Source organism: Oncorhynchus clarkii, chromosome 6, assembly GCF_045791955.1.
Source record: "Oncorhynchus clarkii lewisi isolate Uvic-CL-2024 chromosome 6, UVic_Ocla_1.0, whole genome shotgun sequence".
In the NCBI taxonomy this organism is placed as follows: Eukaryota; Metazoa; Chordata; class Actinopteri; order Salmoniformes; family Salmonidae; genus Oncorhynchus; species Oncorhynchus clarkii.
In genome coordinates this window covers 10815698-10833654 of record NC_092152.1, presented here as the reverse complement: position 1 = coordinate 10833654, position 17957 = coordinate 10815698, and the positions used below count along the sequence as shown (strand labels likewise).

The 17957-nt window shown below is 40.9% G+C and overlaps 2 protein-coding genes across 2 annotated transcripts in view; one reads left to right on the top strand and one right to left on the bottom strand.

The window, feature by feature from the left end:
* Positions 1–531: 531 nt before the first annotated feature.
* On the bottom strand, positions 532–1422 carry LOC139410609 (histone H1). The gene has a single exon (XM_071155918.1). It carries the CDS (start codon positions 1363–1365, stop codon positions 829–831), a length of 537 nt encoding a protein of 178 aa, XP_071012019.1. The 5' UTR covers positions 1366–1422; the 3' UTR covers positions 532–828.
* Positions 1423–3162: 1740 nt separating this feature from the next.
* Positions 3163–17957, top strand: part of LOC139412293 (uncharacterized) — a 36025-nt gene continuing 21230 nt past the window's right edge. The window contains exons 1-8 of the mRNA XM_071159139.1: positions 3163–3349; positions 6597–6788; positions 7228–7302; positions 7424–7519; positions 7849–7998; positions 8189–8272; positions 8515–8586; positions 8685–8688. Coding sequence (XP_071015240.1) covers positions 3290–3349; positions 6597–6788; positions 7228–7302; positions 7424–7519; positions 7849–7998; positions 8189–8272; positions 8515–8586; positions 8685–8688 — 733 coding nt within the window. The 5' untranslated portion in view covers positions 3163–3289. The remainder of the gene's footprint in view (positions 3350–6596; positions 6789–7227; positions 7303–7423; positions 7520–7848; positions 7999–8188; positions 8273–8514; positions 8587–8684; positions 8689–17957) is intronic.

Genomic DNA, 17957 nt, shown 5'->3' with positions numbered 1-17957 from the left:
ACCTTGCTTTCTTTGTATGTTGTTACAAAACCTAAAGTAATTTCAGTGTTTTCAGTAGCCTAGTTTTTTAATAGGCCTACTGCAAATACCTACAGCCTAATTAATGATAATATCATATAGGTCTACGATGCCTAGTTAATTATTGGTACTTATGATTGATAATGTGTTATTTTAGTTACAATAATACAACTATGATTGAATGGTAACACCCGCCTAACTCTTCACTCCCATCACACGTTGCAGCTCGTGCGTAAATATGAACTAGGCCTAATAGTAGTTGAACTGTTTTATCAGGTAGGACGACTTTTCCGTGCAATTAAAAACTTTTAAACACAGTTTACATATTTTCGTATTAATTATCTGACTGACATAGTTGAACAACTGTTGTAGCCTATTTTGGTTTAGATGGTGCTATTCAATTTCGCAATTGAGTAATGCAATGGAATCCAGGCTCCCAAACTGTAATCATTCATTTACTATTCAAAGTAGGCCAATATAGGTTAAATTCAATGATTCCACAATAAAACATTCAACAATTTAAATTAAATAATTTAATTGTTTTTTCAAAAAATATTTATTGCTTTTTTAAACAATCATATCCATGAGCCTCCCCTATCTCCACATTCATTAAAAGCGCAAGATAGGTAACAGTGTAAGCACTGTAAAAAATATAAAAAAATCCACTGTTAGGACAAAAATAAACTGCTAAGCAAACTTATTAAAGTTCATGAGATGGATTCTTCGGATGTACAAATGCGCTTGAGGCCTCTTAAGCTGTGCAGGGAGAATAAATTCCACGGTCTTCCACGAGTAACTGATCGAGTAGGCCTATTTCTTAGGAGTAGCTTTAGCCCGGGTGGATTTGGCGATTCTGCGCTTGGTCTTCCTGGGGCTCTTGGGCTTTTTTGCTGCAGCAGGTCTTTTGGCCTTCTTGGGACTCTTCCTTTTGGTTTTCTTTGGGGACTTATTGGCGCCCGCTGCCTTCTTGGGTGACGCTCTCCTGACCTTCTTGGCCCCCACCTTCTTGACTTTATTCTTGATAGGTTTTTTATTTTTACCCACAGCTTTGTTTTTGTTAAATTTGAAAGAGCCGGATGCCCCAGTGCCCTTAGGCTGCAGAAGATATCCTTTGGCCACCAAACGCCGGACAGCCAGTTTGAGTCGGGCGTTGTTCTTCACAACATCATAGCCGCTGGCTGCCAAAGACTTTTTGAGAGCCGCAAGAGACACACCACTTCGGTCACTGGATGCTGACACAACCTTCAGGATGCGGTCAGATACGGTGGGTCCAGTCTTCTTGGGCTTGGATCTCTTTTTAGGAGTCGTGGCTGGTGTCGCCTGGGGAATTGCAATCACCCCAGACATGTTCCCTGTTATGGAGATGTAATTGGCTGAAGATACTTGAGAGATGAATGTCTTGGAATGAGTGGAGTGATGGGTGACATGCCCATTTATGAAGATGTGATGAGAACCGTGTAGATTCAATCATTGTCCCTAGGCGCCTATTCTCCTGTCAACACCTGACTTGTGTTTTCTTCCTCATACGAAATGTGTATATTTTATTCGTCAAATCCACTAGATCTGTATAATCATCATATCATAAGAATCAGCACAAATTGTACTTTTTATTTTTACCATAGTACCACCATTATTCAAAAGCCTTGCCAGGTAAATTCTTAAATTGTTCATGGGCAGTAATTGAGCACCATTTCAAGGTTGACCTTTTCGACATTTTGACTAAGTTATGTAATACAAACGTTTGCGTATGTGCTTCAGTAATTCCATACTCTTATACAGACATATTCCCAGTACATTTTCAACAAAAAAATACTCGATTGATACTGCACTGAATAATTAATAACATTTTTAGATGACCATAAAAGCACACCGAATGACTAGCCTGAGACGAGAAGCTTCATCTAAATATATATTTTTCGAAAATAATAAACATGATGTGTGAGTTTTTGACGAGTGAAAATATTTTTGTTATTGTTTGTGCATTAAAGTACAATTTTACTGATACGTTATTTTTTGAACTTTTTTGGGCCTACTATAGCAGGTAGTGGGACTAATTCTGGAAGGCTTATTTGCGCTCAATGGAACCACGCCAAAAAAAGGAGTTAACAGTATTGCATGGGTGGTGATAGAGAAACACATTACAGTTTCACATTCAGCTTGTCACATGCAGGCTTTTCCTTTGAAATCGCGGGTCTTTTTTTGCGCTGTTTTAAACTCAACTAAACACTGGAAATACGACCATCAAAACCCCAAGTATAGGCCTGTATTCATTTCAGTTCAATAGTTGTTTATGTTGCTTAATTTTCGTTTTACAATATAGCTTAGGCGTATTATTATTGGTGGGAAAGTTTCATGTAATTTAATAATGTAGCTTAATGTTTATTTAAATATGTATATATATATTTGGTCCTTTGCCCTAGCCTGTAAGGCATCGAATTACAACCGGACAGAATTAGAATGAATCAATCATGGTCTTGCTCTTGATTCTTAGGATACACAGAATATCATTTGAACCAGTAGGCCTGATAAATTCGGCCTATTTATGACCTTGAGTGTCACTGACTCCTACCTAAATTGACTCTGATCGAAATCTTGAGCTATAAACCGATAGTGTTCATGGAAGGATGCATGCATGTCGGCGTTTTATGAAGCAAGCGATATAACCCTTTTTTGGTTCTATCCAGAACCTTTTTTTTAATAAGAGTGTACACCCAGTCATATACATGCGTTATGTTGTGTGGAGGCGCCAAAGGACCACTAAAGAAAATTATTGGACATGCATGATTTACGCGCAGATTGATGGCCTGTTTAGATTGCACAAAATAGGGAAGGTTAACTAGGCCAATGATTATTTTTTTAATCATTATAATAATATAACAGAATCTAATTTATCCAGGCACATAGGGTTTATGACTAATGGGAAAAAGTGAAATGTTTCAAACACAGCACAGATCTCAACACGTGAGTGTGCTTCCTCACTGTTGTGACGCAGGTCTGACAGCTCAGACTGGGGACGGATCGACTGGATAAACGGGTGATTGTTCTTCTCTAGACCCTATGGAGCAATACAATCGCAAAGGGTAGGCATTTAGACCCCCCCCCCCCCCCCCCCCCAAACCGCCAGGCCATGCGCTTCACAAGCATGTGATGTGTCAGCAAGCCAGTCATGCAGCTCAAAGCAAAGCCGTCATGAACTCCATTATAATCAGAACAGAGAGCGACACGATCCTATTTGATCATCAACTGAAAGGCTCCCTACCACCATATCAACATGGATTGCGGGATTATTACATCCAAAACAGTCCTTTTGCTTCTGAGTGTAATATTTTGGGTAAGTGCTTGGTCTGTGTTTATCGTTTTACTTCTTTCCACTGCTCTAACTGGGGGTGTATTCATCACGTCTTGCATTGGAAACCGTTTACTGTTTAAGAACAACACGTTCTCAACCAACCACCACCCACACCATATTTGTGGCTTAATCCAGGGACAGACTTGCACAGGGCGATTCTGGAAAATGCCAGATGGGTATCTTTAGCCAAGGTGCCTGTCTAAATCTTTTTACATTTTTTATGCATAATCTTTTAAATTTTTTATGCAGAATGAAGAACGACCATTATTTAGTGGTGTGGAGATTTGATGGGAAAAAATGGGCCAATGTGGGGGCCTAAGGAAATAAAAATGTGTCTGTACTTTAGAAATGACCTGGTCCCAGTCTATCCCCTGCTTAAACCTTTATGCACTAATTCTTTTTTTTGAGTGAACACTTCTACATGCCAGGTTTTCCCCACTACATGATGAGTCAGAAAGATAATGTCACTAAAAACCAGGGGGGGGGGGGGGGGGGGTCTCAGGGGACTTCCTTTGACACCATTCCTTTCTGACTTCATATAGTAGCCTTAACAAGTTCCCCAGGCCATGTTGAGCAACTCATACTGTATGCTTCTCCATTATGACAGCAGCCTTTTTCTCTCTGTCTGGCTGTCTTCTGGTAGATGTTAGGCTGCAGCAGTGCATAGCTTCCTAGGTGGTGAACTTTGAACTAATTCAATAAGGAGTAAGAATCCTGCGTGTATTCACCAGGGGAAATTCACACGGGTCTGCTTGTGTATCAGTGGTCAAAAGCCACACATACTTTGTAGTTCCCCTCAAACTATCTCTCGCTCAAATCTCTCTCTCTCTCTGTCTCTCTTTCTCTCTGTCTCTCTCTCTCTCTCTCTCTCTCTCTGTCTCTCTCTGTCTCTGTCTCTCTCTCTCTCTCTCTCTCTCTCTCTGTCTCTCTCTGTCGCTGTCTGTGTCTCTCTCTGTCTCTGTCTCTGTCTCTGTCTCTGTCTCTGTCTCTCTCTCTCTCTCTCTCTCTGTCTCTGTCTCTGTCTCTGTCTCTGTCTCTGTCTCTGTCTCTCTCTCTCTCTCTCTCTCTCTCTCTCTCTCTCTCTCTCTCTGTGTCTCTGTAGTTGGTTGAGACTGAAGACGTAGACTTCTGAGATCAGGCTGTTTGTTATAATGTATCAGAGTTCGTCTGCATCCAAAAGAAAAGACAACAGTATTCGTAGAGAACAACTATATTCTGCCATTAGTCGCCTCTCTCTCTTAGTGCGTCCCCATATCATTTTTGTTGTTGTTGTCATACAATAGTGAATATTATAGCCTCTTCTTATATGTAAACAGATTAATTAATTTGACATTGATAACCAAAGAAAAATACATAGAGCACAAATACTGTATGTTCTGCCAGTACTCGCCTCTCTCGCTCTCTCTCTCAAAAATGTAGACACACGATACAAAGGACAAGGATCAGCGAGGAACTCACCATTGTTCACACATACATTGCATTAGCTAGTAAACAACCACATGTTGAATTCCAAATGTTAGTCTTAAAAAGCACAATTACAATTTAATCTTGACAATAGCATCCCATTTATGAGTTGGCACTAAATGTACACCATTTTTCAAGAACAGAGTGTCATAACCTTTCTGCAGACGACAGAAAAAGCGTGCATTAGCTACCTTTCTTAATGCATAAAAATGATTTGAGCACAAGCATGCAGGGCAAAACGTAAGTATGCCCCTATTCCCCATAACGCAGGGATGCAAAATAAAACCTGAAACATCCTATATAAAGATATGAACCTGGTGAAATTCAAAGTATTTTAACAACTATTACACCTGAATGGAAGTAAAATATGGAGCCCTAAAGCTGAGCCTTTTTTAGGGAGATGAGGAGGGAGCTAAATGCCCTGGTTTGCTGTGGGCCGTTAGCTTGTCATTGAACAAGTCTTGCACTGTCACGTAGTGTTAGACTAGTTCTACTTTTTCTGTGAGTTCACTTTTCCTTTAGAACACATTGTGATCTGAGTCTGGAGGGAAACAGCCTACCCTAAATGTGATATTTTGTGCTTACATAATGAGGTTTTCACAAATACACAATGCACTTTAAGGCAGCAAAACTGTCAACATGTCTTTCACTCGTTCAATACAGGAGATAATGTGGTCGATTGACAACAACATAATAACCATCGAAAAATGTAAATCTACAGTCTATTTCCTTCTCCTTTTTCCGTTTTAGTAATCACCACAACACATTTATTTTTTGCACTCTCATATCTGAGGCACAAGATCCAAGTTCCAGGAAGGATTATGGGGTGGTGGGTGTGTGTGTGTGTATTCCACTCGGGTGGTGGGTCTTGTGACTGAGGCCTGATTGTGAGAGAACGTGGTCATGTGCTCTGGAGCCTTGATTCTAAAGGACTATTAGGCAATGAGCAGCACACCATCTGATCCATGCATATGATTAGCACACATGTGTTTGTATCATCATGACATAAAAGCATGACCAACTTTAAAGGGATGGTTCACCAAAATTACAAATGTGTTTCCTTATGCTAATATCGTGGGCAACCACTTGCATTGGTTTTGTTCAATAAATACTAAAACGTTTGCATTTGGAACAGTGGCCAGGTAAACAAAACCAAAGCATTGGTGTCTTGTCCATAGACTGCTTACAGAAATTAGATTGCTTCTATTTAACTGGGGAATTGATTGTATGAGCTGCAATTCACAGGACAATGTTGTAATTGTATGAGTTTGCCTAACCCTAGATGCATCCATATTCTCTACCCTTCTCCTGTAATGTTCACTTTCACACATTCTCATATGGGTTTAACAATGGTGTAAACTCCAGCCGGTGTTTACACCAATCATATGCTTTTAAATCCATGACAGGGAGTATGCACGTGGACACTTCAGGAGAAGGGTGGAGAATAAGCAACACAGCTTTGATTAGTGGTGGAGAATAGGCAACACAGCTTTTATTAGAGGTGGAGAATAGGTAACACAGCCTTGATTAGTGGTGGAGAATATGCAACACAGCCTTGATTAGTGGTGGAGAACAGGCAACACAGCCTTGATTAGTGGTGGAGAACAGGCAACACAGCCTTGATTAGTGGTGGAGAATAAGCAACACAGCCTTGATTAGTGGTGGAGAATAGGCAACACAGCCTTGATTAGTGGTGGAGAATAGGCAACACAGCCTTGATTAGCCGTATAAAGTGCTCATGTTGTTGTTTTGTTCTTCTCTCTAGGCTGCGGGTGGCGCTCTTGCCTACGTAGGCTCTTACGTGATCAAGAGCTACAACAACTTTGACAACTTCCTGGAGGATAAGTACACACTCATCCCTGCAGCCATCATCATCACTGTGGGAATGGTGATGTTCATCATCGGGACTGTGGGCTGCTGTGCCACCCTGAGAGAGTCCAAAGTGGGCCTGAGCTTTGTGAGTATGAGCCACTGACGCAACAAGTGGTTTCCCCTAGGTATAGATCTAGGATCAGAATCACGTCCACAAATCTGAACGTTAACAATTAGTGGGGAAATTTCCAAACTGAACCAAGATCAGCGTCTAGGGGAAATTTCACCCAACACCTGCCTCAGACATTGTGGTGTTGGTTCCTGGTGGGTGATGGTGAAAGGAGCCATCCGTCCATCCAGGTCTTCCATAAATACAAATGGCACACTATTCCCCTATATAGTGCACTACTTTTGACCAGGGTTCATAGGTCTCTGATCAAAAGTAGTGCAATCATTACATAGGGTAGGGTGCCATTTGGGACACACAGTAGGCACTGAGGATCTCTGTGTTTGATAAGTTCTGCTGCACCACTTGTTCACGGCCTCCTTGCTGATAGCCGTCTGGTCTGCCCATCTCTTTCCAGTTCCTGATGATCCTCCTGGCCATGTTTGCAGCAGAGGTCGCTGCCCTAGTGTTTGCCTTCATTTACCAAGGCAGGGTGAGTGAACGTCACATTTGGAAACATTTTCACCACATGCATTTCATGTATTATATGCTACAATCATATGATATGATTTAATGCTTGCAGGTACAATACTTAAATAGATATATCTTTACAGATAAAAGGTGATTTGGAGCGGTCAATGAGCGATGTGTTCCAGAAGTATGATGGGGAGAACTCTGAATCCAGGGCTGTGGATTATCTGCAGTCTCAGGTCAGTGCCACTTCCTTTATTGACAAGTTTGAATTCCCCTGATAACCAGTATGATACCAAGCAGGTCCTTGCTAGGTTTGAAAACTGAGAGACTCACTGTGCGATTACTTCCTGTGTATACAGGCACATCTTGTGGACAAATTTCCCACTCTCCCATTGATGGTCTTTGTCGTAGGCGTAAGAGGAAGTTATCACTTGTTGAGTCTCTCTGTTTCAAACGTATCTGGTGCTAACACACACTGGCACACACAGAGATGTGATGATACTGTAAATTAGGCTTTTGTCAGCTAGGAGCTGTGTACAAGTGTTCTTCCTCTCTCTGTATTCAGTTGCAGTGCTGTGGAGTGCAGACTTACATGAACTGGACCACCATGCCCTGGTTCAGCAGCAGTAACAACACTGTGCCCATCTCCTGTTGTAAACAGAACAACACCGAGTGCACGGGCAAATTGGACCAGCCAGACCTGCTCAATACTCAGGTATAGACCAATTCAGTTAATCCCTAAATTCTAGTTTCTAAATTTGATACAATGATTTAAAATGTAATGACATTACTCTCTAACCTGTGTGTGTGTGTGTGTGTGTGTGTGTGTGTGTGTGTGTGTGTGTGTGTGTGTGTGTGTGTGTGTGTGTGTGTGTGTGTGTGTGTGTGTGTGTGTGTCGCTCCAGGGTTGCGAGGTTAAGCTGGAGCAGCTCCTTCAGGATGTGATGAGCTATGCCATGCTGGTCATCCTTGGCTTTGCCATCATCAAGGTACTGTACCTGACTGTCCTCTGACTTTTAACATTTGATTTATCATATTCATTTCCATTATTAGACTTTGCGCCGGTGTTTGGCCTAAAGATGAAGGCTTTCGTGTTTCCACCTCTGAGGCCGGGCCCAAAAAAAGCTTTGAAAAAAGACTAAAAGTGTTAGCCCGTGGACCTACCCTGAAAGGTACCAGCCAATTTACTCTGTACTGAATTTCACTGGATATCTTTGTCCTTTTCTTTCAGTTTTTCGGGATGCTCAGTGTGTGTGTGATCACCTGTAAAAGTGGCAGGCGAACTGGCTACCAGACCCTATATGTCTGATATGACCTGCTGCCATGAAGGATGCTTTAGAGGCTTGTCTTGCAGCAGCTCCTGACCCTTGACCCCTGACACCTCTCCCCGCTCCTCTCCAGCAGTGTGAGGTCATAAAGCCAAAGGACTTGTGTTCCCCACACTGATATTTTAGCATCCTTTCAGGAACATTGTTTTAATGTTTTCCTTCAGCTTTCCCGGGCAGTTGTCAGGCCCACCAAACTTTAGGCAAACCACTGCCAACATTGGAAGCAATGGAAAACCACAAGATGCCATTTTTTAAAAAGATAGTTGCAAATTACCACTCAAACTTTTAAACAAAGGAAGTTGGCTTAAGCTTAACGGTGTTGTAATTTGCTGCTGTACATACTGAAAAAGAAGAAAGGATATGCACAGTGACATATCAGTACATGGAATACATTCCATTTAAAGGGGAAATCTGGTGTGACCTGGGATTCAACAACAACAAAGAGGTCACCCCTGACAGTTTTTTGATAAACAGCTGAGGGATGGGGCTGGGGAAATAGTCTGACCATCAACGATATGAAATTGATAGTTGTTTTAACCATGTTTTGAAGCTATACAGTGATTGTTAACAATTACTTTGTTTATAAACAATGGTATAAAACATGCTTATATTTTGGCTTCTGATAAGATAAGACAGTTGAACTAAGCTATATCAATGGCTATATATCATTAATTTAAAAGTCCAAAAATGCATCTTCCAATCCCATATTTCCCCTTTAAGCATTGAAATGTTGTGTTGATTCTGCCAAGTAGTTTTTCAGGTTCCAACGCATCAGGTAGTAGGCGTTATGTCTAAGATATACAGTCTTACATTAGAAAATAACTGTCAACATTCTTTTGGAAATGAATGCTTATTGTACTTGAAAGAGATATTGATTTCAATGTCCATGAACACCACTAATTTCTGCACCATTGTAGAGTATTGTGCAATTAAATGTAATCATATCCGGTAGAGTAGATGGCATACAGTTGGACTTGCTTGTGTATATTTGATTTATAATGTATTAAAAGCTAACTACAAAGACATTTACATTTTATGCGTTTACTAATTTGACATAAAACACGTTTCTACCTTTTGATTGAAAAATAACATCTATTTTCTGTCAATTATATACACAAATACTTGTTCATGACCTTTCCCAGAAAAATAAATTCTGAAAAGTTTGTAGGCGTTGAGAGTAGCGGTTTTCTCTCTTGGTTAGTTGATAAAGACGCGTCTATATGCACAAGATAGACAAGAATTCCCAATGCACTTCTACGTCCAGTATGAACACAGATAGTGCAGCAGGCATCGTTCTCTATTGATTTTCATCTTTATTTAACCAGGAAAGTACCTTGAGGTTAGAGAAGTCTTGGCATGTACATTAGCAGGGAAAATGCATCCTTTTTCAGAATCACCACCGCAATGTCAACATATGTGACAACAGCAGGTTTCTGTTTTGTAGTCAACAAGATAGAGGAAGATACGTGATTGCAATGGCATCATAGGGAGACACTGATGACATCATCTAGTGGGCTTCATGTGATTTTTAAACAATTATGAGCAAAGTAAGTCAGTCACAAAACACTCCATTTAGAGCCAACCATAAATGTGTTCTGATGAACAGTGCCTTTTAATTGGGAATGAAACAAGTATCACCCCCAATATTAGAATATCGTGTAACAGAAGCCCAAGCAGAACTGATCAGAGTTCTGTTTGATAGAGTATTTATCAAACAGTCATGAATGCCATCTACAGTCACAGATGGACTGGCTATAGGGCACTTCTGTTACATCATATTTAACACAGTTAGCCTGTCTAAATGTGGGTACCCCAATTATTATTTACTGTATTATTTTTTAATGCGGAAAATTATCATTATTTAGCTAATTATGGGGGCCTTGAGGAAATTAGAAATTCCAGGGTTGATTTTTGGTCCCAGTTCATCCCTGTCTACAAGAGCTACGGGAAAGAATCTGTGAGCCATGCAGTTGTAGTAACAGAATCAACCAGCAGAGGACACTAATGTTTCAGTGATAAACTAGGGAGGTTACAATCTCAAGAAGATCAATTAAATTCAACACATGCTCTCAGCTCCAGTTCACATTGACATTTAAACACAGCTGTGCTCCTATTCCAGAGAGAGATGTTATCCTGCTTTAAAATGCAGACAACAAAATGACATGTCATCTTTCTCTCTCTTTTTTTTCCCTTGTTTAGTTTTTTTAGTGTTTTGGTTGCATGTAGCTCAGTTTGCGTCATCAACATGAGTGTTGTTAACCTACCTGATCCAAGAGGCTTTTAAGAAGCTCAATCTGCAATTCAGATATGATGACTATTTAGTAAGTCACATTAACTCTTCCATATAAGTTACATTGTATCCTGCTCTGAACCAGAATTACATTGTATCCTACATTGTATCCTACATTGAATTAGCCAACAGGGCATGTAGTTATTAAGCATCTCAGAGTAGGAGTGCTGATCTAGGATCAGGTTCCCCCTGTCCATGTCATATTATTCACTGTGATCTAAAAGACTAAACCGATCCTAGATCAACACTCCTATTATGAGACGCTTTATGAACACGGGCCCTGATCGTTATCTGTAATGCTGCTCACCTCTACAAAACTGATCTTAGATCAGCATGTCCCATTTCCAGAACAGTTCACACAAAGAGCTGAGTCAGGTGTTGCAGTGGGGAAATTTCAGACCTGCTCCTAATTTATTAATTTCCCACCACTTCTGCACAGAGTGTTCTGGCCAGTAACCTGACACACAGGATGTTGATGCTGGTGCTGTGGGAGAGCGGCCAAACATACTGTAACGACTCTCGTTTGTAGCATGAAGAGTGGACCAAGGCGCAGAGTGGTAGGCGTACATCGTCTTTTTATTGATGACACCAAAACGAAAATAACAAAGACAAAAAAACAAACACGAACAGTTCGGTCAGGCACAGACACTCAACAGAAAACAAGAACCCACAAAACCCAAAAGGAAAATGACAACTTATATGTGATCCCCAATCAGAGACAACGATAGACAGCTGCTTCTGATTGGGAACCACACACACACACACACACACACGGCCCAAAACAAAGAAATAGACAACATAGACTTTCCCACCCGAGTCACACCCTGACCCAACCAAACATAGAGAATAGTAAGGATCTCTAAGGTCAGGGCGTGACACATACTGCCTCTCAAAGGGGCCAAACATACTGCCTCTCAAACATACTGCCTCTCAAACATACTTCCCAACCCCCTACCCTAACTGCTTTTGTTTGGTCAAAGGTGCAAAGGATGTCTGCAGATTGTTATGTCTACAGCTTTATTTGATCATAATGAAAAGAATACATTTTTCGTCTCAAAACTCAGACATTTTTAGTTTGAATCCTCAGCTGACATTTTATTATTACTGCTTCATTGTGTCATAACTCTGCTATATAGGTCCAAGGATGGAATGACCTTTTGGTTATACGGAAGATACCGCTTCAACTTACTGATCTTTTACTTCTTCTTCCTCCTTCCCCCTCTACCTCTTTCTTTTCGTGATACTGACATTTAAAAAAAAATGTATATCACTAAAAACCCTCTCACAGAAATGGTGGTGTGTGAGGCCATTTTGGTGAGCTGAATCTCATCTCTTCCTTTCAACGAGGACATTTCATTTAGAGTAGGTTGTCAAGTACTTCATCTGGAAATAGTCACAAGTCACTCTAGCTTTCTGATGTCATCTAGTGAGAGAGAGCGTGAGAGAGAGAGAGATGTATTTGATGTAGACTGGCTTAGCCAGTTGTAGAGGGCACACTAAGGGAAGAGCCCCAGACATGTTTATAGAGAAAAGATTTCATCCTTCATCTTTAAGAGTCTATTGACACACCCGTGCATCAATCTAAGTAACATAATTTAAAAAATCCCCATCAAAATCAGTCAGTTTAAGCTAGAGATATCTGTTTTTTGCATGGGCTGCGTCTCAGTCCACCACATCCGCCTATGTCAGCCTTCCGCATCTCAGTTCGTCTAAAGGTAACCAATACAAATGAATGGAAGTATGGAGGTAGTTTAGTGCCAACAGAAATTTGGGGTTAAATATGTGTTAAAACATATATATATATTTCCTGAGCTTTCATATATCTCCTAGATATAAGACAGACACTTCAAAACCTTATTCCTTAGGATACATTTATTTTGCCATTTATAAATGTATTATTCAATGCGTTTCTATGGGTTATAGTAGTAAAGACCAAATTGAATATTTTATCAAATCATTTTTAAATATTATAATTTTTATACCTAAAGTTGTCCTAAACTTCATAATCAAATGGCTAAATAATCTACATGTTAGTTTAGATAAGACTGTCACTCATTAAAAACATATGTCTCTGCTTAATACGTTTTCTCTGTACATATGAGTGTTTTTATCTCATTATGTGTAATGTGTAAAATTATACTGGATGAAATGTTGAGGACCATCAATCACAGACCGTGAGCGGGCCCAACCCCCAATCTTACACTAGCCCGATCCAACCAGATTCTCAGCAGGCTCTGCTCACACTTACTGGACTGAGGCCAAACCACACAACCAACAACATTGGACAGTTTATGGAACTCAAAGCCTTCACTATCTTATCCTGGAATATCCAAGGCCTGAGGTCATCTGCCTTTGGCTTAAAGAACAGGTACCCAGACTTCATCAAAGAAATTGGAAATACAGACAATGTCATCCTACAAGAAACCTGGTGTAGAGGAGACGGACCCACTGGCTGTCCTCTAGGTTACAGAGAGCTGGTAGTCCCATCCACCAAACTACCAGGTGTGAAACAGGGAAGGGACTCGGGGGGTATGCTAATTTGGTATAGAGCAGACCTAAATAGAGCAGACTTAACTCACTCCATTAAATGAATCAAAACAGGAACATTTTACATTTGGCTAGAAATTCAAAAGGAAATGATCTTAACAAAGAAAAATGTCCCCCTGTGTGTACATCCCCCCCCAGTAGAATCCTCATACTTTAACGAAGACAGCTTCTCCATCCTGGAGGGGGAAATCAATCATTTCCAGGCCCAGGGACATGTACTAGTCTGTGGCAACCTAAATGCCAGAACCGGACAAGAACCTGACACCCTCAGCACACAGGGGGACAAACACCTGCCTGGAGGTGACAGCATTCTCTCCCCCATATGAACCCCTAGGCACAACTATGACAACATAACCAACAAAAACGGGTCACAACTCCTGCAGCTCTGTCGCACGCTGGGCAAAACGTTCCACCGTAATAGTGAAGTTGTAAACTTGGCAGTAGAAAATCTTAACAGTATATTTGACCTCTCAGCTTCCCTATCAAATCTAAAAATCTCAAATAGAAAACTGAAGAAAATTAACAACAATGACAAATAGTTTGATGAAGAATGCAAAAATCTAAGAAAGAAATTAAGATATCTGTCCAACCTAAAAACATAGAGACCCGGAAAACCTGAGTCTACGCCTTCACTATGGTGAATCACTAAAACAGTACAGAAATACACTACGGAAAAAGAAGGAACAGCACGTCAGAAATCAGCTCAATGTAATTGAAGAATCCATAGACTCTAACCACTTCTGGTAAAATTGGAAAACACTAAACAAACAACAACACAGAGAATTACCTATCCAAAATGGAGATGTATGAGTAAACCACTTCTCCATTCTTTTTGGCTCTATAACAAAGAACAAACAGCAAAAACATATACATGATCAAATACAAATCTTAGAATTAACTGTTAAAGACTACCAGAACCCACTGAATTCTCCAATTACCTTGAATGAACTACAGGACAAAATAAAACCCTCCAACCCAAAAAGGCCTGTGATGTTGATGGTATCCTCAATGAAATGATCAAATATACAGACAACAAATTCCAATTGGCTTTACTAAAAACTCTTTAACATCATCCTTAGCTCTAGCATCTTCCCCAATATTTGGAACCAAGGACTGATCACCCCAATCCACAAAAGTAGAGACAAATTTGAGGGTCAACAACAACCTTGGGAAAATCCTCTGCATTATCATTAACAGCAGACTCGTACATTTCCTCAGTGAAAACAATGTACTGAGCAAGTGTCAAATTGGCTTTTTACCAAATTATCGTAAGACAGACCACATATTCACCCTGCACACCCTAATTGACAAACAAACAAACCAAAATAAATGCAAAGTCTTCTCATGCTTTGTTGATTTCAAAAAAGCCTTTGACTCAATTTGGCATGAGGGTCTGCTATACAAATTGATGGAAAGTGGTGTTGGGGGTAAAACATACGACATAATAAAATCCATGTACACAAACAAATGTGTGGTTAAAATAGGCAAAAAACACACACATTTCTTCTCGCAGGGCCGTGAGGTGAGACAGGGATGCAGCTTAAGCCCCACCCTCTTCAACATATATATCAACGAATTGGCGAGGGCACTAGAAAAAGTCTGCAGCACCTGGCCTCACCCTACTAGAATCTGAAGTCAAATGTCTACTGTTTGCTGATGATCTGGTGCTTCTGTCACCAACCAAGCAGGGCCCACAGCAGCACCTAGAACTTCTGCACAGATTGTTCCAGACCTGGGCCCTGATAGTAAATCTCAGTAGGACCAAAATAATGGTGTTCCAAAAAAGGTTCAGTCGCCAGGACCACAAATACAAAATCCATCTAGACAATGTTGCACTATTGCACGCAAAAACTATACATACTTTGGCCTAAACATCAGCGCAACAGGTAACTTCCACAAAGCTGTGAGCGATCTGAGAGACAAGGCAAGAAGGGCATTCTGTGCCATCAAAAGGAAGATAAAATTCAACATACCAATTAGGATCTGGCTAAAAATACTTGAATCAGTTATAGAACCCATTTCCCTTTATGGTTGTGAGGTCTGGGGTCTGCTCACCAACCAAGAATTCACAAAATGGGACAAACATCAAATTGAGACTCTGCATGCAGAATTCTGCAAAAATATCCTCCATGTACAACGTAGAACACCAAATAATGTACGCAGAGCAGAATTAGGCCGATGTCCCGCTAATGATCAAAATCCAGAAAAGAGCCGTTAAATTCTACAACCACCTAAAAGGAAGCGATTCCCAAACCTTCCATAACAATGCCATCACATACAGAAAGATTAACCTGGAGAAGAGTCCCCTGAGCAAGCTGGTCCTGGGGCTCTGTTCACAAACACAAACACACCCCACAGAGCCCCAGGACAGCAACACAATTAGACCCAACCAAATCATGAGAAAACAAAAAGATAATTACTTGACACATTGGAAAGAATTAACAAAAAAACTGAGCAAACTAGAATGCTATTTGGCCCTAAACAGACAGTACACAGTGGCAGAATACCTGACCACTGTGACCGACCCAAACTTAAGGAAAGCTTTGACTATGTACACACTCAGTGAGCATAGCCTTGCTATTGAGAAAGGCCGCGGTAGGCAGACCTGGCTTTCAAGAGAAGACAGGCTATGTGCATACTGCCCACAAAATGAGGTGGAAACTGAGCTGCACTTCCTAACCTCCTGCCCAATGTATGACCATATTAGAGACACACATTTCCCTCAGATTACACAGACCCACAAAGAATTCGAAAACAAACCCGATTTTGATAAACTCCCATATCTACTGGGTGAAATACCACAGTGTGTCATCACAGCAGCAAGATTTGTGACCTGTTGCCACAAGAACCAGTGAAGAACAAACACCATTGTAAATACAACCCATATTTATGTTTATTTATTTTCCCTTGTGTACTTTAACTATTTGTACATTGTTACAACACTGTTTCTATATATATAATATGACATTTGTAATGTCTTTATTATTTTGGAACTTCTGTGAGTGCAATGTTTACTGCTCATTTTTATTGTTTATTTAACTTTTGTATATTATCTACCTCACTTGCTTTGGAAATGTTAACACATGTTTCCCATGCCAATAAAGCCCCTTGAACTGAATTGAGAGGAGTGAGAGAGAGAGAGAGAGAGAGAGAGAGAGAGAGAGAGAGAGAGAGAGAGAGAGAGAGAGAGAGAGAGAGAGAGAGAGAGAGAGAGAGAGAGAGAGAGAGAGAGAGAGAGAGAGAGAGAGAGAGAGAGAGAGAGAGAGAGAGAGAGAGAGAGAGAGAGGGAGGGAGAGGGAGAGGGAGAGGGAGAGGGAGAGAGAGAGAGAGAGCTTTGGCTGGGTATGCCATCATTGTAAGTAATATTTTTTTCTTAACTGACTTGACTAGTTAAATGAAGGTTAAATAAAAATAAATAATAAATAAAAACAAGGATTTGGCCTGATGGGTACTCTGTGATGTTGTTGGTCCTCCTTCCTTGCTCTAGGAACAATAGAGGAGCATTAGAGAACAAAGGGGAAAGGCCTCAGAGGGGTTGGGTTAAATACGGAAGACACACTTCAGTTGAATTCATTCAGTTATACAACTGACTAGGTATTCCCACCCCCCTCCCAGGTGATAAATGAGGCGCTATGTAGGCGGAGTCTCGGATCGGGGGAGGGGAAGGGATACCTAGGGCAGGGTTTCCTCAATGTTGACCTGCGACCCCATTTAGAAACCTTACTGTACCCTCGGTTCCAATCGTTTTTTTTTTTCAGAGTTTCTCTCGTAACCCCATTTTCAAGGCAACCCATAGTTTGGAAAACACTGACCTATTTCACCCCAAATAATATGGAACAGGGCTGGGGCCTTGTGTGCGTACAGTGTATCACCCAGGTCGCTCACCTCACAAAATACTTTTTTAAAACCTTTATTTACCTAGGCAAGTCAGTCTAGAACAAATTCTTACTTACAATGACGGCCGACCCTGACCAAACCCGGACGACACTGGGCCAATTGTGCGCCGTCCTATGGGACTCCCAATCACGGCGGGTTGTGATTTAGCCTGGAATCAAACCAGGGTCTGTAATGACGACTCTAGCACTGAGATGAAGTGCCTTAGACGGCTGCGCCACTAGGGAGCCCCCCAAAAGTTAACCAGCTATGTTCTGAGCTGGTACTCCTTCTGGTATAACTGAATGATTGACTTAAGGAATCTCTAAGTGAGAACATGGGATAAAAGTGAGCGGCAGTATTTTTTTGTATTTTATTAGGATCCCCATTAGCTGTTGAGAAATGACTAAGGACACAAACGCCATTGAATAGAGTGCAAAAATAAACAATTCCCTAAATATATTTTTTAAATATATATATATAGAGGCTATGAGAGAAGAGCAGGGGGTTTTCTCCAAGACCCATATGGCACTTCAGGCTTCAGCAGGTGTCAAACACTTTGATTGATGGCTGCCAGCGTGACGTCATATCGTTGTGTGGGGGGGGGGGGGGGGGTGGTGGGGGAGTTTTTTTTTT